Below are 26,619 nucleotides of genomic sequence, written 5' to 3'. Positions count from 1 at the left end.
ACAAAAAAAACCCCAAAAAACAAAACAAAACAAAAAAACAAAAAAAAAAAACCCCAAAAAAAAAACCAACCAACCACGAAGGAAAGACTCCAGCCCTTAGCCTGGAGTCGCAGCTCCCCAAATCTGGCAGAATGAGTAACGCGATCAGTGACGGAACGCCGGCTCAGGGCATGCTGTTCTCTGCCGCTTTCTCCGCTCCTTTTACATAAAAAAAGCTGATTAATGCGTGTCCTTCGGGTGAGGCCGGTGCTGGGTTCCGTTACCTCGACCGCTTCCTTGCCCCGGGCGGAGCCCGCCCTGGCCCGGCAGCCCGCGCGGGAGGGCCGCCGCCCTGCCGAGGAGTTTCCTCTTCCTCCAGCAGCGCGGCCGGGGCGGGAGGAGGAAGGGGAAGGGGCAGGGGCCGGGAAGGCTCCAGCGCGGCCGCCGCCGTCGCTGGTGCGGCAGGGGCGGAGCGGCGCGGGAGGCGGCGCCAGCGGCCGGCGGGGCCCGGAGTCACCGTGTCACGGCGCCCGGGAAGCCGTTGCCGCCGGATCCGCCCCCCGGAGGGCAAGCGAGGAGGCAGGAGGAGGAGGAGAAGGAGGAGGAGGGAGGCCGGCTCCTCGCCGCCTCTTGTGTTTTCGCCCCCTTCCCGGCCCAGCCCCGGCCCCTCTCCTTTCGCACCGGGGCGGCGGCGGGGGGCGAGGCCGCAGCGGTGCCCGAGCTGCCCGCGGGAGCTCCGAGACGGGCCTGGGCCGCCGTGTCTGGACTAGGATGTCCCGACATGAAGGTGAGCGGCGCGGGGCGCCCAGGCCGCTCCCGGCGGCGGCGGTGGGGCCCGGCCCGGCGGCCTTGGGGGCCGATCATCATCATGGCGCCGCCGGGAGCGGGGCCCGGGGCCCGGCGGCGGAAGGAAGGAGAGGCCCGGACGGGCGGGCCGCGCTCTGCAGTGTCATAGCGGGGGAGGCCGGTACGGCCCGTTCGCCGCGCGGCCTCCGCCGGGCGGGGCCGGGGCCGCAGGTACGGGCTGCGGGGGGGCGAGCCGCCCTGCTCCTCCGCCCGAAGGACGGGCGGAGCGAGGTGCGGCGTCCCCGGCAGGCCCGGTCGCCGTGGGTGGGCGGTGGCGCGGGGCGGCCCTGCCGACGTGTCGGCCGCGGCCGGTCCCGCCGGGCTCCGCGCTCCAGGACCCCCCTGGGTGCTGGGGAAGCTGGGCCCGGGGTAGAAGTGTGGGCAGCTTGTCTGGCCCTGCCGAGGGGTGGCTTGTGTTCTGGCGGCCCCGGGATCTGCCCGTTTTCCCTTGGTTTTTCCTTGCGGCCGAGGAGGCCGGTGCTGGTGTAGTAGTGGCATGTTTTGAGGCGGCCGGAGAAACGTGTTCTCGGTGTGTTGCTTGCTTGTGGTCCCGGTGTGTTTACCGCCGTGCAGGAGTTCAGTGGGTAGTTAGTCAGAAGGAGCAGGGTGGAGGAAGTGATGGACGCTAAGAAAGGAATTTCTTCAGGAAGAAGATGGGAGTATGAAGCCAGGAGAGAAAGTTGCTCGGTTTTTCCGCGCTGGCTTACCAGTAGGTAAAGTGTTTGAACTAGTATTTTGTAAAACCAGGCTCTGTCGTCTGAGAAGATAACTTTCTGCCATGTTAGGAACATAATATAGTATTGTCTTCATTTCTCTTATCTCATTTATCATTTCTCCATTTCTGCTAATCTTAAAACATTTTGACAGAAGCATTATAGGAGAATTTGATATTTGTGACACGTACTGCTGGCTTCTAGTTAGTAGCTTGATTTTAGGCAGTGTGATTTTAGGCAGGATTTTTCGTGTGTGTTGCAGTATTTTGCAGACTTCTTGTTTGTGCAAGTAGGAGTGCATCTCTATCAAAAGTTGTCTTCCCTGAACCAACTAACTTTTTTTGGTTGTTTACTTGATGAGATTAAAGCTCAGTAAGACTGCTGCTTTTTCTCCCCTTCCTCCCCCTGCCTTCATGTTTTTCCAGCAGGGTAGATATGGATTTTTTTTATTGTTAAAGATGCAGTTTATAACTGAATTGAAATGATCATTGATCACAAAGTTGCTATTCGTGGTGGTGTAGTAGGATTATGCAGTCTGCAAGTATCTGCTGTTATGCATGTATCCATAATACTCTCTTTAATGTATAGTAGTGGAATACAGGCTTTCCTAACTTGAACAGGTTAAAATTATGCAAGTTTTATCGTAGTGATAAGTGATATCATATGTTGTTCTTTAGTGATTTTCAGTGACAAGTGCATGGACTATTATAAGAAGCGGTAATATGTGTTAAAAAAGATGTTCCAGCCCTGTCTTCTTGTTAAAATAGAGATTGAATGTAGGTTTTCTTGTGTGTTTCTTATGGAGACTATAGCATGAATTGCTTTTAGTTGTTAGGTGTTTGTAGCAGGGAAAATTACATTTCCTGACTTTGATATTTGTTGGTGTTTTTAAAAGGAGTGACTGTGTATGAAATCGGGCTTAATATTCTTTTTCCAAAGCAGATTCATTTAGACACACCTAGTTAGAAAAAAAGAGATCGTTGCCTAATTAATTACCTAATTGGTAAGTGAGTGTGAGTTTTGGATCCTGAACGTGGACTTCTCAGGTGTGTGTGTGGACAAACAATGCATTCCTGAAACCATGAGAACACTGTGAGATTACAAATGACATCTACCACTATATCCTTGTGATATTTTTTTTTTAAGCTAGTCTGTGTCTTAATTTCTCAATGATTCTCCTCTTACTTCACACTTCAGATATGTTCTTTAGGCAACTTTAGTTACAGGGATAGAATAACATACATTACCATGACAGGGATGACTTTCCAGCTTTATGGAGAAGAAGTTTAGGGCTTGATTTTGGTAGATCTCTGGAAATCCATAGAAATTATATACTCAAAAAGAAAGGTGATTCTTGTTTCAGAAACTGTGCAAGGTTATTCAGAGCTGACAGTTTTTGATCCAGTATGACTAGTCTGGAGATGGCTGTCTTAGAAGAGTATGGGAAAAAGCAAGTTTTAATCATGTTTATGTTAATTTTTTTTCTGTGTATTTTTTTAAATGGTCTGTACACAAAGTTCCAAACAAGATTTATTGTTATTTTTTGACAGAATCAGGATGCTGTACCAGTTTTATAGTGGAAACATAGGCGTATGTATTTGGATGTGTAAATGCTGGAGAAGTTAGAATTCTAAAGGCTTGGGACTTGAAGTAGGCTGTAAAGCATCTGATAGAGATTTACACTTACTTTACACTGAGCTTTCAAAGACTGCTTCTGTGGCACAATAATCTGTAGAAAACAGTTCCAGGTATTTTGGTTAGTTGGCTTTTTTGTTGTTTTTTTTAAAAGTGAGATTTTGTTATCCTTCACAAAAAGTTTCACCACAGCCTGCCTTTTCACTGTGCTCTTATTTCACACATCAGGTCCAGAACTCCTCTTTCTCCCAAATCCAAGAAAGTGGACACCAACTAGAATTTGAATGGGTGTTGCTTTTTTAAATGTTTTTGTTCAGTGTTCAAGAGACTTCCTTAGTAATGCTGTCAGGAGTTAAGTACTTATCTCTTGGCATTGCTAGGCTCTTCTAATTTTTCAGAACCATTTTTGTTCTGTGATTTGGTGTTAGGAGGTTAGCCTTTGGTTTTGTAGAATGCAGCATGAGGTCATTCCCTGGTCTTGGTATTCATGTTGTTCCCCTTTATAGGAGCAATATGCTGTGTTTCTCTGGGTTAGCCCTTCTGTGGAGGAATAGGTGGTGGTGTAATATTTGGCAGCCTACAAGGAACAGGTAGGTAATTTTTTTTTTTTTTTTTTAGCTGTGGAAAGTTTATGAGGAGGTATTTTGCTTGTTACAGGTTCTGTCTTTTTTGTGAATATGTGTCAGTGATTCTCTTATTTGACAGTAGACGCCACCCAGGACAGTAGAAAAATGGAGAATTGAGACTTTCAGAATATCATTACAGGACCATTTTTGCAACTTGTTTTGTGGAACTAGGTCGCAACAGCATTAACTGGCCTGGGTTCAAATTCCCTACAGCTGGCATCTCCAGAGGGCTCCCAGTTCCACATCACCTGTATCACTTAGTTCTCCATCTCTCATGCTCTGTGCCTCACTCCCAGACCCAGTTCCATCCTTTTCTGTTTGTTCTCACTAAAGGAGGTAGTCTTTAAGCTTCAAAGAGCTGTCACCAGTGCAGGTTCTGGGTTTTTTTGCCGGTCCCCATTTGTCAGTATTTCTTACAAAATCAGTAAAGATCTGTAGGTAATCCTAGTCCCATTTGAAATAAATTGTGAATAGGTGGTGGTAACACAGTAGGAAGGGAGAGCAGTGACTGTCAGGACCACGTGGCCTTTCCAAATATTCTCCTCTGGCTTTGAGATCCTTTTAGTGTAGGGAGCCTGTGTTTCTGTGACCCTTTTCTTTGTGTATAAATAAATGTGTTGCTTAGAGATATTGTAATCAAGTGCTTATTTGCAGTGGAAGAGTAAATAAGTAAATTTTTTAAAAGAAATGCATGTAACTTCATCTTTGAAATTCAAGAAATCATAGTTAGAGTTGAATATATACCAACCACTTGAAAGCCATTAGTTTAAGGGTAACCATTAGTGTAAAGGTAATGTTATTTCCAGTTCTCTGCTGTACAGTGAAAAGATTGGGAGTCTGGGTTGATGGTGTTTTCTGTAAGGTCACAATACAAAACATAAAACTTAATCTGAAACAAACTTTTTGAAAACATTCTTAGCAAGAGTAATTTCTGCCCTTTGTAGTGATGCTATAACTGTGTCATACTTGAGCTGCAGAAGGGTACTACAAACTCCAGTGCTCAACCAGTTGATGCATAACTTAATACTTCGTATAGTGTCAGTTAGAAAGGTGCCACACAAAAGGCAGAATTAATATATTTTTGCATGTAAAACTGCTAATTCACTTAACAAGACAACTTTTTTTTTTTGTACAAAGTACCCAAGATACGGTGTTGGTGAAGTGTGGCATGTAGTAATGAAATGTGCCTGTGTGAGACCAGTTACAACTTGCTGTTTTGCAGTGCTTACTTTGCTTGCATCTCCTCCAAACGAGAAGTTTGCTGTATTTCACAATACAGAATAAGCATAAGTTCTTTCATATGTTCCTGCCACTGAAATCTCTTTTATAGAACATAAGTCCAGATTAAGTTGTACATATAACATAAAATGGTTAGGTTTTTTGAATTTGCAGTAATATTTGAGTCTTCCAAAGCATTCTAAATGCATATGCAAAGTGTTTCATACTCTTGTTAGTTTTACTCTATGGTAGCATATTAATGCATCTAATTGCAGATGTAGTGCAGTATCTGAAAATGAGTTAGTGTGACAATTTGACTAGCGAGAACCATGTTTAGGCACAAAAAATGTCAACATTAAATGTAAACAGCTGCAAATGTGATTGGAAATATTTGAACACGTAATTTGCTTTTTTTATTAAACTTGTTTGATTTCAGTAGAGAAGTGAATCATTTAATGATAAAAAGAGCTGGAAACAGAATTCATATTTTAACTAGTAAGATACTTACTGGCTTTATGGAAGCTAGATTTTAATAAAAGGGTTCTGGCTCTGGTTTAGGAAACTGTGTGAACCAAGCTGCTGCTGTTCCTGCAGTGTTTGAACAAGGTCCTCCAAAAATGTTTGTTAAGGGAGCTTTTTCCTCTCAGTTCTTTATAAAAAATAATTGCACCATCATGAGAAGAGGCAGAAAAAGATCAGATATAAGTTACTGATGTTGAAAGGTTGATTAAGCAGGAAAACTGGAACAGAACTGTGATACTTATAGCATTATTGGGTGGGGGTGAAGAGAGAAAAACGGTGAAAAAGCACTCTTCCAAATATTGATTTGAACATGAATGGATTTGGTGGAAATTTATAGAGCCATGAAAATTGCTTAGAGTGGTACTAGGCAAATAAAATTCATACATGTTAAATAAGAAGAAAGATTTTCAAATACTTTTGCATGTTTACATTACTGATAACATTTGAGGGAGAGTTGTTGGTATCACTGTTCATTGTTGTGTCTTTATTGCTGTGTTACTTCCATTATTGTTAAATACAAAACGAGATCAGTGACTAATACGAAAAATGTTAATACATTCAAGAAGCTGCTGGACACAGCAGTATATTTGAAGAATGTTGCTCAGGAATTGGGATGTACCAGAGACAGATTGCAAAGACAGCAATAACTCAACCTTGTTTGAGTATCTTTATTTATACACAGCTGCATGTTATCTACTCCACACCACCCTGCATTCTTTAGGGTATGCAGAATGGTTCTCTATGTTAGACTACTGCTCCGTGTTTGAGAGTGTACAGCAGATGAGCAGATAAAGATACTACAGAAAAAAAAGATGGCCAAAGTGTTGACAGTGGAGCTTTGTGGTGGAAAGCTGGATCAGCTGTCCTGTCCTCCTGCTGCAGTTCATATGAACTGCTAGGTAAGTTACTTTGTCAAGAATTCACAAGTAGCTGTTAGCTGTTCCTTATAAAGATCTGGTTTGGGATTATGGGATCTGAGCATTCACACCTGCAGCTGTATTAACTGAGCAGTGAGCTTTGAAAAAAGCTCACTTAGTTGTAGAAAATGAAGAATTCTTAAAATCCATCCTTCATCTTCTCAGATTGGGTGACTCAGTTCAGCAGACTTAGAGTCTTACTCTTTACATGCTGTGTTTTCCTCTATTTCAGGAGAAGTGAGATCTTGCTTAGAAGTTGTTGAAGTTAATTCATTGGTGTTTGGGCTACACTGAAATGCTGTAAAGTGCTTGCAGAGAGAAGGCAGTGAGAAAATTCATAGTCAGTGCAGATTTCTTTGAACTCTGATAACTGAGGGCTCTGGCTAACCAAGGAGGACAAAACAAACTGGAACTCTCCTGTTTGTTTACTGAACATCATACACACTGGTGCACTGAGTAAGGTGGTATTTTTTAAGAAAGGAGTTTAATTGTGTTAGATGGCAGCTGATAGGTTCTGACTATAGATTGATACTTTGGATCCATATATTCTAATGTGAGTAAGGTAGTGAACTTTCATGGTTTTTGTTCCTGGAATCATTTGGGCTAAATCCTCCACAGGATGCAACGTGTTCTTCCCCTCTACAGGATTTACAACAGATGAGCAGATTTGGTAGCTGTAGGTTCTGGAAGTGGAGACATAATGGAGAAGGGTATACAAAACTGAAGCTATAAGCAGAAGTGTTGCTCTCTCATACAGAAAAAAACTTTATTAACATCATAAAGTACTGTGAGCAGTTCAGAAAACTCAAGCAGAGTGCTGTTCATGACTCAGGAGGTGAGGCTGTGTGAGGGGGAATTATTGCATGGACAGAAATTGTAAAGGTGTTTGCCTCAGAAAGGCATCACTGCGTAAAAGATAATCTGTGATCTCCCTTTTCAAATACAAGAAGAAATTTCATTAATTCAAGGGAAGGAATAAAATTGAACTGCTCTTTCATACACTGTGTGATGAGATTTTGGAGATTTTTTTAATTGATTGTTCTTGAAGCTACTTCACATCAGATTTAACAGTTAAAGCTTTGAATTTTATCTTAAACTTTCTGCTCCAGGTATTTTAACTACTTCGGATTCAAATGTGGCTGTCAAGGATCTTAAATCTTAGCTCTCTTTCCTTTAAGCATCTCTTTAGTGTCTGATTTGAATTTGTTCATCAGTTTTCTGTGTATCTATTCCTAATGGCTGTCCACATTTTTTTCTCAGTGTAGCATTTTGACACAGTAAGTTACACATTTGGAATTCAGCGTGAGGCATAGAGACAAGCTCATTAGTTTCACTGTTTCAGAAAATATATATAAACCCGACTTTTCAGTTCAGATCTACTTGAAAAGTTTTGTGTGGTTTATCGTCATTTACTAAGTTTAGAAGTAAGATCTGTGCCAAGTAAAAATTTTGTGAGTCAGCATCACAGAAGACTTGGAAATGTGTATCAGAGGTGTGTGCAGGTAATGGCTTTATTTCTACCATTTAAAGTTACTTGTTATAGTTTGGAATTAATTTTTAAGTATGACTGGAAGTCACTAGAGCCTCTGACATGTTACAAAGAAATTACTCTGCCCAGCCTGCCAGGTTTGTTTTGAGAATGAAGTTTGAATAAGTTGATATGGAGAGGATTAATGGATTCACTTGATGGAATTTTTATTTTTTTTGGCTTTTAATGTTTAAATATTTGTAAAAAATTTTAGGCAAAGTCTGTGATGTGTTTTTATGAGCGTTCCTTTTTATTGCTCGTTTGTCACCTGCAGTGAATTTCATGTTTGTATTAGTTCTTTCTGTTGTGATTGCTTTATTTGGATCTTCTAGGAGATTGTCTCTGAAAGTCACCCCATTCTCAGTTGGAGACCTGAGTGCAACTTTTTTGTTGCAGTAAACTTGGAACCTCTACACAAGAGACTGTGATGTTTCTCCCATGTCTACATGGGATATCAAGTGTAGATTTTATCTTGCCAACAGGCAGTAGGCAGTCAGCAAAGTCTCCTACTGGTAGAAATTAGTGGTCTTGTACTCTGTTGCAGTGAGTTTTATACATTTAAGTCCATTCTTCCAAATTTTTTACTCATTGGGACATTTCACTAGCATATATTGTTGGCAGCTGTCACTTCATATTATGCCCCCACATTACTTAAAATTTGTCTTTAATTTCTCATTTTTATCAAAATACTGCTGATCTGTTCCACATTTGATTTGTATCATCCCACTGTCATAACTGACAAAAATATGGATGAAGAAAAATATTAATTTAAAAATGTTTTTTAAAAATATGCTGCAAAAGTAAGATGAAACAACAAAGTTCTAAAAAAATATATAACTGCATTTCTTTTTCTTATCTCAGGTCAGATTGGTCTTTCCCCCTTCTGCCACTTCCTGGTGCCAGATTCTTTTTGGGAGGCAATGTTTCTTGTCTTGACTGACAAGAGGTGCTGTCTCTGGTAGGATAAATTCTTTGCTTTCTTTCTTTTTGTCCTTGATCTCTTATCCTTTATCCTCTTATTTTGTTGTCACTATTCTTTCTTCCCCTTGCTGTGCTCTCCCTCTTCCATTTTCCTCCTTCGAGTGCTCTGTGGTGGGATTTTCAAAACCCCCTTGGGAAGCTGTAGACCCCTGTTGAGTGCAAGTGCAATAGAAATTTAATGCCTGCCTCTGTAAGCCTCTTTGAAAAGCAGAGCTCTGGTGTTTCTTGGTGCACAGCGTGCCCTCACATATTTCAGAAAAAAAGCTGTTGCTGGAAGGGTTTTAAGCATCCAGATACAGAGATGGATTTGTATTTTGGTTTTGTTGGTTGGCTGATGTGATGAGGTGCCTTTAGTAGTGAAAGCTTTACTAGGTTATGACTGATGAATCCTTTATTATTTCTTGAGCAAAGTCATTGTTTACAAAACTCTTCAATAACAGTTGGTTCCTAGTGTAAATGCTCTTTACTATTAGCTCATTGATACTAAAGCAGCCAGTATTCTTGACAGAAGGTGATTTCTAGTGGCTCTTTCTATAAGACTGTATGTACTCTAAAAATTTGAAGGGAGGAAGTGAAATCTATGTATAAACAGTGTAGAAATCAGCATAAATTACAAATTTCCAGACCAGTTTTCAGACCAACAGAGTTGCTTTCTGGATGCTTGATGGTATGGGAGGAACTTCATGGCAGCTTCTAGAAGTAAACACCCGGGTGTGTGCCTAGAACAATATTAAAATAACTTATCAGGTGAATAGCAGCATCCTGGAAGTGCCTGGTTGGAGAGCAGTGCTGTGAGCTGTTAAACAGGTGATACTCTGGGTACTTGATAGGTGTCTCAAGTATCCTGGCTCCAGCAGCAATAGATCATACATGATTTTCACGGTCACAAATGCATTAGTATGTAGTCATGTAAGGACCTCCTGTGTGATCATCAATAATTTCTGTCTTTATCTCCAAATAAATGATTCTGGTAAGAGTTGACATTCAGTTTTACTGAAAATATATTTTTACATATTTACCTCTGTGTACGTAAGTGTGTGTCTTAGCTGTGCATGCTCAGAAATTGTTGTTCACATGGAATGAATTTTAAACTGCTGTGAGTTTTGATTATAAACCCTTGTCTGAAAGAAAGTTGGACTTTCTTTCATGATAGAATGAAATTACCTTTGAAGAAATACGTGATTTGGGCACAAAGGCTTCTCTGTGCTCAAGATACCATCACATCACTTCTACTCAACAAAGCAAATGTTTGAATTATTGCATATTAGCATATGCTTTTAATGTAAGCAGGAATGCTGAAGAGGTGTTTAGTGTACAGCTGTTATGTGTATTTCAGCATGCAAGCTGAGGTGGGTTATCTCTGCTAGTGGAAAATCTCTGTAGTGAGAAGTAGCTTATGATCCACCAACAAAGTGAGAGCAACTTTACCAAGAGTAATAGTGCTGGAATGAAGGTCCCCTCTGGACTGACATAATTGTGTCTCTGAAGCTTCCTAAGTTTCCTCTGTCTTTACTTCCTGAGAGTAAATAAGGCCACTGACTTCATCCCCTGAATTATTGCTAGTATATTTTTCACACATCCAAAGTAGACTCTTTGAAAATAGTTGTGAAAAAGGAGGTAAGTTTGGGAAAGCGATTTCAGGGATGCCCTTGAAGAAAGACATCTAAGCTTCACAAACTGTAGAGAATTCAGAGCTTTCTATGTAATGACTAAGCTTTTTTCAGTCTAGATGTGCATAAAGTAACTCAGATTATTTTAATTCCATACCTGTTTCCTGCTATCATTTGTACTGTTCTGGTAAGATGAAGATGTCAGTAAGTATAGTTTGATCTCTGACTGTGCAGGTGAAAGTCAGTATTTCTGCTGTTAACCATAACCTGTTGATTATATTAATTAGAAACCTTGCAGGTTTAAGAAGATGGAGTAGGAACTTCAGAATGTCTTGACTTAGGAGTAAGTCAGACACATGTTCCAGCTCTCTTCTCCCTTGGTTATCTTCAATTTTAGAAAATTCCAAAGATGAAAAAAAGTCTGTTTGCTGTCCTGCATTCAGAGAGAATGGATACTGTGATCTGCAGATGTCTTTTCCAAGGTTGTTTGCCATAAGGCCTGTGAAATGCCAGGCAGGATCTGACAACATACAGTGTTCCGTATTCTGAAAGACATTTGTGATGAGCAGAAAAAACAACTTGAGATTTTGCTGTACAAGAATGCCTTTGTAAATCAGGATGCACAAGTAATGATTGATTAGAATATTATGGGGTTCGGCTGTTTGTCTCTGCTCCCACACACGCTTAGGATGGTTCTTACACACTGGGCCTCAAAAGATGAGTCTGGACTCCAGGTTTTTTCGGTCTTCAGAATTGTTTATTGTTTCTTACCTACAAAGTCCCTTCTCTGCCCGACCTGGATCTGACCAGCACGGCAGCCAAAGGCACTCTGACCACCCCCAAGGCGGGCACATCTTTTATAACAAAAACTACGTATATCATATTTACTTTTTATCCCCAATACCTATCACCCTCGTCACCAAGTACACCTTCACCCCAGACCAATCCACAAGTGCCAACACCACAACAGAAGATGGACAAGAAGAAGAAGAAGAAGAAAGATGAGTCTTGTGACATGCCTTGTTTCCTCCATCTTGTCTCCACAACCCCCCTGTACCAAAACCCCAAAATCTGTGATTTACCCTATAATTGTGTCTTCTCTTCACCATTCACACCCAAGTGATTCTCACAGGTTCCATCTCCTCATACATCGGTGGCACATCCCTAGATGGATCAAAATCAAGCCACCATGTGCTTTTGGCAACATTCCAAGACTCCCGAGCCCCCCAAGGGTTCTCGCGGTAGCTCTGGACATCAGGAGTGATGTGCTGAGTTCCCACAGAATATAAACTTATCTTTTAGTGTAGATAACTGAATAATTGACTGTTATTGGTCAAATTTATACTGGTAGAGCTTGCTGCTGATAATGTGCTGTTGCAGATTGCTGTCTGAAGTTTATTTAGAAGCAAAGATTATGCAAAATACAAACTCAATTTTAACTCATGTCACGTTAATAAAAAGGTATAAATGAAGGATATTAATAAGTTTTGGGTTATCTCATAGTTTGTTAGAATATTATCCAGCTTTTAAGTATTGGAGCCAATTACTGTGCGGTATCATTCTTATTGTGCCTCAAAGCTCAGTTAATTATGTTAATGGAGAATTAAAGCAAAATGACCAGAAAGTGAAGGAATGGATTGTTGGGAATTGCATGCCAGAATACATTTATTTAGCCAAGACTGGAAAAACGTCAAGATGATAGTTGAATGAGTTGCAGGACTCCAGGCTCAAACCTTTAGAAGTATTGTGATGTATCTCTTCAAGGGAAGTATTTAAAGTCATCTGCTGATGAACACTCTTGTCATGTTTGCATTAAATGTTGTGCTGAGCTTCTTCCAAACCTGTTATTCCTTCCTTCTAAATGTCTATCTTCCAAAATTATCACTTTCCAAGAAAGCAGACACTTTCCTAGTTTGTGCAATAGGGCATGGCATTAAATGTCCCTAATCAGTAGGATGACGTTGCCTGCATGTTCTTTCACATTGCTGAGCATTTGGAGATCTTGGCAGTGTATAGCAAATTTAAAAGTCTACACTGTTCTAGTAAATTGAAAAGCTAGTAAATTTACTAGTTCTAGTAAATTTGTTCTAGTTAATTGAAAAGCTCTTGAGAAGCTGCTGGACTCAGGAACATCTCAGAAATTAGAAACTGCAGAGGAAATCTGATAGCCTATATTCAGGACTGAACAAGCTTTAGGGTTAAAGAAGATGAAACAAGTTGTGTGTAAATAATTGGGGCCTTTAGTTTTCCTCGTGCAATAATCATAGGCATCCTATAATTGTACACAAGAAAAATGGACTCACTATCGACTGTACCACAGGCTCTGAGTTACAACATTTGGGTCTGTTACTGTACTGAAAAATGACTGCAACTCAAAAAACCCTTACAAACCTCTTAGGTGTAAAATATATTTTTTCTGTATGGCCTTTCAGGTATTCCTCTTTCATCCTGAAAAAGTTTATAGTTTTGACAGAGCCATAAGCTTTGTCAAGGTAAGAAGTGCTGAGTTGCTGCTGAGTTTGACTGCTCTGCTTAAGTGTATGTCAGTGAAGTAAGGTAGCTTCCAACCCTAGCACGTGCAGAAGAACCTGGAAGGAAAGTAGCTGATATTTACTGTCTTGTGATAGCTGGTGTGTTGCAACAGTCAGTAGAGAGCTCAGAAAATCTATTAAAATAACAGCTGTTTTGAAGCTGTAGACATCCTGTTCAGCTGAATGAGCTGAAGTTGTCTATTCATCCATGCATCCCAGTGACATCACCTGGAAGACTGTAAGGAAAATTAAAGGGATATCAGCCCTTCATACCCAGCCATAGTTTACAGTTATGCGTAGACTAGCAGACTTGCTATGTTTGTGGTTGCATTTTGGACACATACGAACTTTAGAATCCAACACTGTGTGCAGTGAGGCAGTCTTTAAAAACCAGTGTACGTGTTAAAAGAAAGTATTAACTGCAGAAGATAAAAATATGAGGATGCGTGATTTTGCTTGTCAACATTGAGAACTTGAAGAAGCTCTACTGTTTAGTGGGTGAAAACCACCTTTCTTTGTGGAATTCAAGCAGTGTCCAGTGGGCAGTGGAGAACAGAGCTTACAAGTTAGTCTGAAAATGTGAAGGAAAACCTTGTGCTTCCAAGAGGCAGATACTGAGGCAAAACAGTTAAAATACCTCTCATATGTCCACCTTCCCCTGCTTCATTATCTAGGTTTTCCTCACTAGTATCTTTGTATTACAGGTGTTTTTTTCCTAATAGATTGTTTAAAAGCTTTTCAATGGAGATCTGTCAGATTTGTTTGTTACACTTAATTTTTTTAATCCTTAAAATACTGTTTCATGCATTTTGTAGCTGTGGCATGGCAGCTGAGCCTATAGTAAGTAGTAAGATGTAAAGGGTGTTTGATCATTCCTCTCTTTTTTTCTTAAATCATGAAGTGAGGTATGTTTTATCTGTTTTGATAAAATGCTGTATTATTGACACCTGGTTTATCTTGTGCTTCAGCAAATAAAGTAAAACATCTGAGTCTTGTTTAAGAAGATGAGTAGCTAATTACATTAAAATACTTAAATACAGAAGACTTTTGACCTATGGTCAAAAATTAGTGATGGATTTTAGTGTTCAGTGATAGACCGGAAGCTCTTTAGAAAAATTATGTGACATATTGTTTTCAAATACAGTGGTTAGTAAATTATTCTTAAAAGTAAGTTGGATATATATGAGATGATCAGGACTACCAGGGAAGCATTCCAGGACATAGTACTTTGATTGTGTTTGGTTCTTTATGCATGTTCAGTTTAAGGTGACAAGAAAAATGAAACTATAGGTAATAAAGTTCAGTGAAACTTTACCTCATGAGAAGAACAAGGAGAAAAGTAAGGCATTTGTTATGGCTGACAAATGTTGTGTTGCCAATACAGGGACCATATGAACAACATATAAAGAGCCCTGCTGAGAAGAACTTGAGGATGCTGGTGGATGAGAGGCTGGACATGATCTGAGAGCCCAGAAAGCCAAATGTGTCCTGGGCTGCATCCAAAGCAGTGTGGCCAGCAAGGAGAGGGAGGAAATTGTGCCCCTCTGCTTCCCTCTGGTGAGACCCCACCTGGAACCCTGCATCCAGCTCTGAGTCCCAGGGAGGACATGGAACTAACTGTTGGAGTGAGTTCAGAGGAGGCCGCCAGGTTGATTAGGTGGTTGGAGCACCTCTCCTGCGAGAAAAGGCTGAGAGAGCTGGAATTGTTCAGCCTGGAAGAGAGAAAGCTTTAGGGGCACCCTAAATGTGGCCTTCCAGTCGCTGAAGGGAGCCTACAAGGAAGCTGGGGAGGGACTTTTTTACAAGGGAGAATGGTTTTAAACTGAAAGAGGATGGGTTTAGATTAGATGTTAAGAAAATTTCTTTTGAATATGATGAGGCACTAGAACAGGTCGCCCAGAGAAGCTGTGGATGCCCAAACCCTGGAATTGTTTAATGCCAGTTTAGATGGGGCTTGGAGCAACTTGATTTTGGTGAAAGATGTCCCTGCCTGCAGCAGGGATGTTGGATCTAGGTGATCTTTAAGGCCCCTTCCTACACAGACCATTCTGCAGTTGTTGGAATGAGGAAAGAAGTCTGCTGTGAAAAATTGGAAAGAAGAAGAGGGAGGAATGGGAACAAACTCAAAGCCTGATGGAAGTAGATATGAATCATTTTTGCTTTATGTTACTATATTTCCCACAGTGCACTTCTGGTATAGCCTTCCTATCATAGGCAATTGTAGTTTCTGGAGACATGTTATCAACCTGAGAAGCAGTTCTCTGTAATAGAGTGTGGGAAGAAAAGTTGCCGAGGCAGTCTGTTTATGTTCAGAGTAAGAAAAATGCTTTGAGAAAGCACAGGATAGAATATTGCAACTACTTAAATTAATAAATTGTAGGATTTTAACCTCCTGTTTCCCCTCTGTGTTGTGTTCAGAGAGACTTAATTATTTTTACAAGGTACTAGACGTCTTGTGTTAAGGAAAGATAAATTCCTTTTATGATAATGTGATGCCATTGAAAATGGTGATTTTGAAGGTAGTCTTTAAGTTTGTAAGTGTTTTTATACTCCTCTCTATGGCCTGAGTTTGTTGGGAGGAATCTAGGTGTCACTGCCTTGTATTAGGCATTACTGCTTTCTTTAAAGATGAGAAGATCCACTTTTATTTCCCTCCCTCTTCCAGCTGCTTTCTAGATGTGTTTTCATGGCCTGAAAAGTGTGTATTTCCAGACCACTTGGTGCAAGTCTTTTAAGTCTGAGTTATTACAAGACTTGTAATCACAAAGCATTATTACTAAAGCTGGAGCACTTGCTACATGCAGACTTCTACTTTCACTTCCAGCTCTTTGGTTTCCCAGCCAGTATTGCCTACTTTCTGCATTGTTAACCTGTGTTAAATCTCACCTTTTCCCCATTCTGCAAAGATTGCCATGTTTGCCTATTTGGATGATGTTTAAAAGGATCAGGAGTGAGTTTAATAGTGCAAAAGGAGATAGAGTTGATTCCTTACACCAGAGCTATGTCTAAGGTGTACCTTAATAGTTAATTTTGGCTAAGCTTCTCTTAGCCTCTACCAGGTGTTGTGGGTTTGTTGTTTTTGGGGTTTTTTTCTTATCTGCCCGGAACAGTAGCTCATAGAAAAAGCATTCTTCAAGTATGTTTACTTTTCTGTCTTCAACTGGTCTGTATTACTTAGTTGTCTCCCAAGCCTGATGGGACATGTGTCTTAATTCTCCTTGCATGTTTTTTCCCTTTTTATGCCACTCTTCCTAAATAAAAGCAATGCAGAATGCACAAAGGTTTGTTTTTGGAGAACACTGTATCTTCATTTTCTTAGGAGTCTACAGAGAAGTACCAGTTCTTTTATTTAATTTCTTTTTAGGATTTTAGTTTTCTTCATGTCTCTTACACCTGTAAAACTCATTTGCATGTGACGTACTTTCTCTTGCCCAATTCTCTTTTAGGTGGTGCTTGCCTGAGCAGTGTATTTCTCTTGTCTAATCCTGAAACAAACTCAGAACATGGTCCTGTCCTATTGAGTGAGAAACTTTGCCATTAATTTTACTAAATAGAGGGTGTAGCTTGGTGCTTTTGCTGTTATTTTCTTGCCCTGGAGCTGGTGGTAGCTTTCTCAGTGTAAGTATTTTTCTGCTAATAGAGTTCACATGTTGTTAGCCATCTTCCAGATTAACAGACCTGTTAAATGAAATCATGTCTGGTGCCAGTTCCTTTGCTGCCACACTACAAACTTCCCATGCTGTATTGCAATCTGTTTATTTTTAATGTATTTACAGTACTTCAGTAGGTTTTTGTGTTGTGATGGTTTTGATGGCCAAATTAAATTACATTGAGTGATAAGAGACATGTGAGATAGCATTAAATATTAAATTGGAAATCCAGATTGGCTTGACCAGAAATCCTGCACGATTCCTTCATAGAGTTGAGCATGTTTTGCAAGTGCTTGCTAATCACTTGTTCCTGATGCCCAAGATGACTGAAATTGTTATGTGCTTAACTTCTGCAACCTGGGATGTGAAAGTAAGAAAGGAAAAACTTCTTTTTGCAGCAGGCTGGCTGATGTTCATGGATCAAGGCTGAAACTTGCTGGGCTGGCTGTACTGTTAGATTCTTTGTTTTTCCAACAGGGAAATGGTTGTCCCCCTGTCCTCAGCACTGCTGAGGCCATGCCTTGAGTACTGTGTTCATTTGTCTTTTCACTTTAAAAAGGACATTGAGGTGCTGGGATGTGTCCAGAGGAGGGCAATAAGGCTTCAAAAAGTCCAGAAAAATGAAATTGCCGAAGGAGCTGGGTTTATTTAGTCTTGAGAAGGCTCAGGGGGGACCTCAGCACTCTCTACAACTACCTGCAAGGATGTTGTAGTGAAATGGGGTCTGTCTCTTCCAGCATGCATGCAGAGAGAGGACAAGAGGAAATGGCCTGCTGCTGAAACAGGGAAGATTCGGACTAGGTATCTGAAAAAAAAAATTATGATAGTCATTTGCTCAGGGGAATAGGGGAGCCAGGTATCCAAGATGCATCTGGATCTGATGCCGTGTGATATGGTTTAATTGTTGTGGGATTACAGTGATATTGCTGGGCGGACAGTTGGATTTGGTGACTTTAAAGGTCTTTTCCAACCCTGATGATTTGGTGATTGTAAGTATCAGGCACTATGCAAGTGGGCTTCATGAAAATTGTTGAAAACAGAGAGGTGAGCAGATTCAGGTGTCTGTTTCTACTCCAGACTCCAGAGAAGAAGAAGGAGTGCAGTGAAGAAAACAAAAGCCTTTTGTAGGCTTCCCTCCCTTTCCTCCTCCCTTTCCTCCTCCCTTTCCTCCTCCCTTTTTTTTTTTCCCCATTTCCAAGTCAACAACATCTCTGCCTGCAACTTTGGTCCTACTAGTTCTTTTTAGTCTGGTTACTTCTCCCAGTTCGCTGTAAGAAGATCCTGCATATTCAGCCATGTTGGACACAGGCTGTGTGAGGGAACAGAGGGTTTTCAATTATTTCAGGGGTATCGTGTGTGAATTTTCTGTTCAGTACTTGGAGCAGCAATGGTGATGAAGTAGGTTCTATGTTGTAGGTGTCTTTAATGTTTCTTTTCACAGTTTGCTTTAGTAAACATGAGGAAAGGTAAACAAAAATGAACATTCTATTTGGTTGATTTTTCTGGTGAAATGCTCACAGAAACAGTAGAAGTTCTTAGAATTTGACCTCTCAAACTAGGCAGTAGTCTGCATTTAGAAATGAATCTATTAAAGTAAGAAACAATTGGCTTTTTTCTTTTAATTATCAAATGGCATATATTTTTATTTCTTCAGTCTTGGAAACAAATTAATTGCTTGAGTAGAATATTTTAAAGTTTGGACTTTTTGTGTGTCTTGTAGACTACAGATGAGATAGTTAATCTCCAGCAAATGTATTTAAAACTGAACAAACTCAGAACAAATCTTTAAAAGGACTTCTTGCACTAAAACATATCAGATGCATTTTAAAAGTATTGTTACCTATGATCTTCTGAATATATAAATAAAATGCAGTATACAGATTGCAGACTTTGTACCACAAAAGATGCAGCACAACTTTTCAATTTTCACTTGCAAGCTTAAGTTGGGGCTTTTAAAAGGTAGAAGCCTTAACGTTTGTCTAGTCCCTTGAAACTGAGTGGTACTCTTCCATGTAATACTTTTACTTTTAGTCCTTAGAAGGGTGAATCCTTCAGTACTTCATGCAAGTTAGGAAGAAATTATTAAGTAGCTGGCATTTTCTTTCTGGAGAAGAAACCATTGATTGCCTAATTTTCTATTTGTGTTGTACATTAAAGAAATACAGTGATTCTCACTCTGAGCACTGATGAACAAAAACAGATGATTTCGGAAGGTTGGGCTTTGGATATTCAGCTGCTGACAGGAATGCTAAATGCTGATAACTACCCATGAAACTAGTGTCTTCTAGTGTATTGCTAGGAGGGAGGAATTTAATTCTCAGGAACAGCAGAATTTATAAATATTCTTATCTGGAGCTAGTTGTTGGTTTCATGGTTTGAGTACTTAAGATGCTGGCTTTATATATGTTTAAATGTTTCCTAATGACTGGTATTTTTTTGGAAATTTCTAAAAATTTAACAATACATTCAAAATATTGATAAAGTTTAAGGCTTCATGCTGAGGCTGGAACTTATTTCAGTATCTCTATATTACTTTGACTATACGCTCTTTACAAGGAAAAAAGTGCCGAGTTTTCTGCAATTTCTCAGTTTTTTTGTCTGGGTCTGATATTGGGCCTTAATTATCATGGTTATTATTTTGACTGTCCTTAGTTTTCAAGGACACTAAGTGGGGTGAAAACCTTTGCTTTTTTTACAAATGTGTATCTATACAAGGCAGTAATGGCTTGGGACATTACAGACACTTGCACTGATGTTACCTTATAGCTTTACTTGTAATTGTAAATACAAATTAATCCTGGTGTGTACAGTATTTGAACCATATGTTATTCTTTCCGTTATGAGAATAATGATTATATGCTCTCTTTGGTGTGTCTATTAAACCCGGGACCAATTACATTAATTTTAGGTAATTTCTAGCAAAACCAGTTCAGTGTCATAAGATCAAAGTATGCTTGGCTGTCAGGATTAAAATGTGAAAGGTGTTGAGAAAGAACATTTTTTTGTCTTTTTTTTTTCTAGAATCACTCAACAAACCATTCAGTATGTAAAATGCTGAAGTAATTGACCTGGATGAAAAGAAGGTGTGGGCTTCATATAAATGTAGTAAGACTTCTGTAGTGAAGGGTTAGAACATACTTTATTGATGGGACTGTTAGGTATATCCGGACTCACTTCACTCAGAGTCCACCTAGAGAGACTGAGAGTTGATATTGCAAGGGAATACTTCTGAAGAAACTTTCAGAATTTCATGTTTGATAGATAAAGGTGAACCAATGTTCCTTAGATTTTTAGCACAATGCTGTCCTCTGCTGGAACGGTGTTGCATGAAAAGAGCATTTTACGCTGATCAGAAAGATTTTAATTAGATGTGATCTGTTATGCAGTGTGTATTGGTACTTGTATAGCAGTAACAAAATAGAATAAAAATAGAGGATGCCTCCAATATCATGTATGATGTAATGTAATCTGTAACTAAAATAGTTATATTTTACTCTTGCCTTTCCAAGCCAATATTTCCCATAAGGTGAATCAGAAGTTCTCATTGAACAGCAAGTTGTTTGGGGTTTAATAGGATTTCATTTTGTGAGTCTTGTAAAAGTCAGTAGTAACAGTTCTTCCAAGTCAGAAGTATATCTAAATACTTTCACAGAGTATTCATGCTTTTCCTTAGGCTGCTTCTGTGCTCTTGTTCCCTGCTTTAAAGTGAACTTCTCCAGAATTGGGGCGGGGGGGGGGGTTCACAAAACCCATGACTAATGTGGATGCGTCCTGTTAAATCTGACAGTCTTGAATCTGTTACCTACCTTGGAAATGTAAGGTAAATGCAGGGAAATGTTGGATAGACACATACTGAAAGACATGCTGTGCTAAATAAAATGTTATCTTTGGGGCTTTGAGGTGGAATGAACTTTTGGAATTAAAGTTGATATAAAGATGAAAGTGTAAAAAATTAAAATCAAAAGCTTTTGTTATAGTAGGAAGAATAAGGTGGGAGGAAATTATTTGGTTATTTCAGTTTCTGGATCACATGTTGGGTAGGTAGTCAAGATTTTGGCAGCCAAGTAATAGGCTTGAAAAGGAACAGGAAGAACTGTCAGGCCTGACTTTCCTCAGACTGTTATGTAAAGGGAAAAATAAGTAATATAATTTCTGGAAAAGAGATCCTGCTGGATTCGAGAGGAGGTCTGGGGATTTAACCATGTGTTTACCTCCGAAATTTCAATTTCATAATTTTCCCTTTTGCAGTTTTTATTCTCTGATAAAAATATAAGATAAGAATATAAGCGTAATCTGGTACACTTGCTGCCAGCCTGTTCCTCAGAGCAGAAGATGTGGTGATTGTTGTAAAATACCAACTTGGAGAGATGTAGAAAGAACTCTGTCTCTAGAACATTGCAATTCTCTTGGTCTGACTTTACCAGCCATACGGATGTGTTATGTTAATATTAGTTTTTCTCTTTGAAGCAGACTGTAGATATTCTAATAATTGATGATAAGTAACAAAGATCGTCTGTTATTTGAAGACCCGATAGATTCTCCCTGCAAATGTTCTGAAGTTTTAAATACAAACATTATGTGGTTTGTGTTTATGGCTGAATTTCCCTGAAGTTAGTATCATATCATATATGGAGTTTGCCGTTTGGAATAATGTGGAGGTGTCGTATTCACATTCTCTGAAGGGAGAGACATCGTTCTTTCCCCCAGGATTTTTCCTGGGGAAGGCAGTGAGAAGCACAGAGGAGAAGACAAAACAATTCTTTATCTCTACTTGTTGCTCCTATTGTTTGGCACATGTGGAATTTGTTATGGAGATTGTTTACCAAAAGTGATTTGTTAATGGGACTCTGGTGACGGTTGTTTGGATTGATTGGCCAATTAGGTCAAAGCTGTGTCGTGACTGTCTGATAGGGGTCATGGGTTTTTCTTTAGTATCTCTTTAGTATAGTTATAGAATTTATGTAATATAGCATAGCTTAATAAAGCATTTGTTCAGCCTTCTGAAATCATGGAGTCAGAGCACATTATTCCCTACACTGGGGTCGTCCTGCATCGATAGAGAAGTATTGATGTAAATTGATGAAGAAAATCTGTAAATGAGAGCTTCTTAAAAATGTCTGTCTTCAAGTAGGAGTGATGTAAATTCTTGAGAGAACACATGACAGGAGTTTGTTGCAAAGAGGCTTACATTTGCATTAAATCACTTGTTCCAAGCTTAAGTGAAAAGAGTGGGAGAAATGTTACTTTCTGGAGAAGCATGGGTTAGTACACCAGTTGAAAAGCTGTTAGTGTCTGACACAGACTCTAGGTTAAACTAGTCTGCTTAATTCAGTGGGACGTCTAACTTGCTGATCAATTGTTTTCTAGAAAGTTTAGTAGGCAACAGAGAGACTCATAGTGCTGCCAGTAGCTGCTAAGTGTTGTATGTACAACGTCCATTGTTGGGGGGATCTGCATACTGCATAGGTAGAATTTTGTGGGTCTCTGTGTGGGAGGGAAAAAGCAAACAAACCAACTGAAGCAGTAAAATTCAGACTACAGATTTAGCAAGTGCTCTCAGAAACTAGCCTGCTGTCAGAGTCTAAATCATCAGACTGTTATTTCAGAGTTGACGGATGAAACTTCAGGGAAAAGAAAGTTAAGGGAGAAGGATCTTTTTTTTCTTTTTTAAGCCAACCAAACTAACTTTGAAGATGGTAATATGCCATCCTCAAAACATAGTTCAGCTATTAACAAAGATTCTGGAGATACTTTCTTCTAACATGCTGTTCCATGTAGAGTGGTGCTTGCAGAATATATAAGCAGTGAGATGAATTAAAAATAGGTTCGGTATTCACGTAAGCACCATGCTTAGACATTAGAAGCGATTAGTGCCTGAAGCTGTCCTGATAGGTGGAGAAACTAAAGGCAAAAGTGATAATTTTGCTCACTGCTCCTCTGAATGTAATGGTGCTATTGTTTGACCAAGTTTGGGAGATTCAAAAGAAATTGCTTATTAATGTGTTTCTGAATTACTTGTGGTAAAGCTTATATTATAGATGCTAACTAGTGGAGTAGTAAAAACAAATGCAAAAAAATTTCTTTAACTCGCACCAGTCCTCTGACAACTAGGCTTAAAAAAAAAAGGATGTGGCTAATGTGACTCTTTTGTTGTGGCATTTTGCTCTCAAATTGTCTGTGCTTTTGCCAAACTATGAAGAAGTCTTAAGTGATGCCAAAAGAAGGTGTTGATCCAAATCCTGCCTTGGTTGTGCACAGTAGTTTCTTTTGTGAAGGCCCTCAATTTGATGCGGCAGTTGAAAGACATTTGTGTTAGCCTTTGCAGGTTACAAGATGATGCCACTTCTACACTTAACCTGGCAATCCAGAGAGAACTAAAACCATACAGAGAAAAATTAAAACTTCTTGAAGCTATAAAAGCTTGAACTTCTTTCTCAGATAAACGCAAGTGTGACAACTTTACATGGCAAAGAATGAGTTTAAGGGAGAAATAGAATGGAGAGAACTGATGCAGCATAAATTAAAAGAACATGGGAAAAGGTCCTAATTTCTACAGGACATTAAATGTCTGGCTATAATGTTATTCAGAATTAAAATATTCAGAAGTCTTGAATTAAAGGCTGAGAAACTAGTACGTTTTTGGCAGTGGTTGATTTGGTTGTTGTTTTTCTTTCCTCTCGGTCAGCCATTATATAATTTAGCTTTTAAAAGGGGCACAATTCCTGACTGAACAGTCAAAATACCAGTTGATACTACGAGGTAAAGGTGTGTGTAGGAAGATGCAGCCAAAGAGCTTTTATAATGTAACCTGTTATTCTTTCAGGTGCTAGAGTGTGCTTTACTTCAAGAATTCAAGATCCTAATTTTGGGAGAATGGTGTCTTTCAAAGATACAAATGCATTTAAAACTTTGAGTCTTGTCAGCTGCACGTGTCAGACATGTTGGTTCTTATTAGTTATGGAGAGGCAATAGCAACAAATCTTCCTTATCAAAAAAAAAGTGCATTTGTTGCTGTCTTAAAGCAATTTTATTTGTTTACAGGTGTCAGCTGTGATGCATGTTTAAAAGGAAATTTTCGAGGTCGCCGGTACAAGTGCTTAATTTGCTACGATTACGATCTGTGTGCAACTTGTTATGAAAGTGGTGCAACGACAACAAGGCATACAACTGACCATCCAATGCAGTGCATACTAACAAGAGTAGATTTTGGTAAGTGATCATTTTAAACTCCGGTAATTTGTTGCTGTATTATGTCCTCAAACATGATGCTGATTTTCCTGTTTCTGATTATTAATCAGTTCCCCTGTTAGTGCACTAAAAATATGGGCTAAGTTCTTGAGTTCTAATAGGCAGGCATGTTTTCTTTGATAGAAGAACTGCATTTTTTTTTTAACTGCTGCATATATATTTCTGATTTTTTTTATTTTGGTCTGATTACAGCAGATTATGAGCCTAATAAATGCACTTAATAGCAGTGACTACTGTTAAAAGTGCCACAATCTAAAAGAAGAAAAAAAATTCTAGTGAGATTTTGTAGGGAGGTAGTTCATTTGTGGTTTTTGTGGGACTGTAAGCATAGGAAAGCTGAAGTGATGGGCTACAATGAGTTTGAGAGATCAGTGGTAAGGACTAGAATGTAGTCTTCTTGGAATTCCTTTGTAGATCTCCTAATCCAATAGTTATTTCTAACTGTAAAGCCTTGTCAATATTTAAAATAAATAATAATTTTTCTTGTGTCTTTGAGAAATGACTACTCAATTTAAAAATTTCAAAGGTTTAGTAAACCTTAACAAAATACAACAAAGGACTGAATAAGGGAAAAAAAGGACAGCGCTGGGAGCATGGAACTAAACTTCCTTGTGCTCACCCACAAAATGGCTGCTCCTGGCCCCTCCCAGAGTCTGTCAGTCAACTCTTCTTTGCTGTCTATTGGATGGTGGAGACTGCTTTCTTGCAGGAGGTCCGGTGTTGTCATGCCGCACCCCCCTACCAACTCTCTTTTCCCCGTCTCAGCTTCCCCATGCAAGGGGCACTTGTAGATGCCTTCTCTCCACCTGTCCTGGACAAACCAGGCTGTCTGGCGGCAGCAACACAGAGAGGGGAGGGGTGACCGTGGGGAGAACAGTGGACATCTAAACAGCAAACCACAATAACATAACCATACATCAATCAGACTTCTGTTAACATGCACACAATATTTATCCCCTAATTACAAGAGCCAATTTTCATATTACCTATGTATAACAACCCCCCATTTTCCTTTTCTATAAGTGATTTGGCTTGAGCAGTTAGCACTCATTTTTGATTTTGATGACCTACTCATGCTTCTCTTGAGTCAAATTTGATTTTGGATGAGTCATAATAGCATCTGTTGATGTGGGTGAGGACAGTGGGAAAAAGAAAAAACCCTCAGATTCTCTCTTAGCAAGATGATTGGTGGAGTGTGTGACAGGAATTGGTTTGAGCAACAAAAAGGAGTAACAGAGGTCTAGTATAGCTTTTACTCCCACCTTACCATGCCAACAGGGTTGCTGCCTGCAGCAGGGCGATATAACCTTCTTGGTGGTGAACATAGGGGCTAGACTGGTCTTGTCCCTCTAGTTCTCATGATATTCCACTTGTTAATTCTCAAGCAGACTACTTTAGCTCTTCTCACTGTTCCCCATGTACTTCTCCTCAGCAGACACTTGTAACTTCTGTCCATTAAAATAGGACAATTACATCAATGACCAATACAATTTAAATTTCTTGCTCAAAGTGTTATGTAAGCAGTCCTCGAGCTGGCCTATGGAAGCTTGACTCTACTTTTTGGACATCTTGAGGCTTTTCTGGTTACTTCTCACTCAGTATGGATGTAATGGTTTATTCTGTGGATTCTTTCACTGGCCTCTTGATTTTGTCTTAGAGAGTATTCTGAAGAGGAGGAGCAGCAGAGGTCAGGCAGTCTTCTTTGCCAGCCTGGCCAGAACTGCAGTGCCGGCTTATGAACCATTGCAGGCAGGTGTCTCTTGGCCCTCACATCTGACAGAGATACTGCAGTTATCAGAGTTGAACTTATATGGAAAAAGAAAGCCATCAGCATAAAAAAACCAAAAGTGCAAGTAGTTTTCCTCCAATAAACATGTGGATTTATCCAGGCTCTGATTTCTTAAGGCAACAATGCTTACCAGCTTTTCATCCCCACACCACCCCCCCGAATTATTGGTTCTTAGGGTCTCTAGGATGCTCTAGACTTGTCTGCACTGGCAAGACCTGGGTGTCTGCCACTCTAGGCTGTGGAGATGTACTAGTGGCATGGGCTTCTCCCAGGACAAGAGAAAATGTCGTGGTTTTGTGCTGGCAAGTGAAAGGCACAAGCAGCAGTTGTCACTGATCTGGTTATTGCTGTCACCAACTGGGAACACTGCTGCATTCATACTACGGGCTTCACATAGGATGAGGGTGACTTTGCGAGAAAGGTGACAAAAGGACTGTCAACTACTGAAAAAGGCAAAAGGGGTCTCCTTTTTGGTCAAGGTAGAGCTAGTCTAGGGAGGAAGATCTTCAGCTGTTACCCGCCCAACAGCACAGAGATAGTCATTAAAAGGAAGGCAATACCACATTAGGATTTGTCATCAACATCCCCCAAACTTTCTGGGTTTAGCAAAAACTTTTTGTCTATAGCCACCTGCTCTTCCTGTACCCAGGTGGGTCCTCAGCTGGACTAGGCTGTCTAGCCCATGGGATCATGGAAAGGACAGTTCTCTTAGAGACAAGAGACAAAGGGACTGGCTGTGCCTAGGATGCCTCCCCTTCTTTCTAGGGTGGACAGGCTGTCTTTGCTTTAACAGTTAGAAAAGGGAAACGCAGAGGTAAATTCTTCT

General features: G+C 40.0%; 1 protein-coding gene across 2 annotated transcripts in view; it reads left to right on the top strand.

Annotated features, from left to right (window-relative positions):
- The first annotated feature begins 207 nt into the window (after positions 1-207).
- The window catches only part of LOC103821278 (E3 ubiquitin-protein ligase KCMF1), a 50,338-nt gene continuing 23,926 nt past the window's right edge, over positions 208-26,619 (top strand). The window contains exons 1-2 of one of the 2 annotated variants that reach the window (XM_030237235.2): positions 208-766; positions 23,798-23,965. In XM_030237235.2, coding sequence (XP_030093095.1) covers positions 223-766; positions 23,798-23,965 — 712 coding nt within the window. In that variant the 5' untranslated portion in view covers positions 208-222. Of the gene's footprint in view, positions 767-1,219; positions 1,539-23,797; positions 23,966-26,619 lie in introns of those variants that run through there. The other variant, XM_018920921.3, reaches the window with a different exon arrangement.

Source organism: Serinus canaria, chromosome Z (assembly GCF_022539315.1).
Source record: "Serinus canaria isolate serCan28SL12 chromosome Z, serCan2020, whole genome shotgun sequence".
Lineage (NCBI taxonomy): Eukaryota > Metazoa > Chordata > Aves > Passeriformes > Fringillidae > Serinus > Serinus canaria.
Note: the sequence above shows the minus strand (reverse complement) of the source record. Positions and strands in the feature narration are given on the sequence as shown.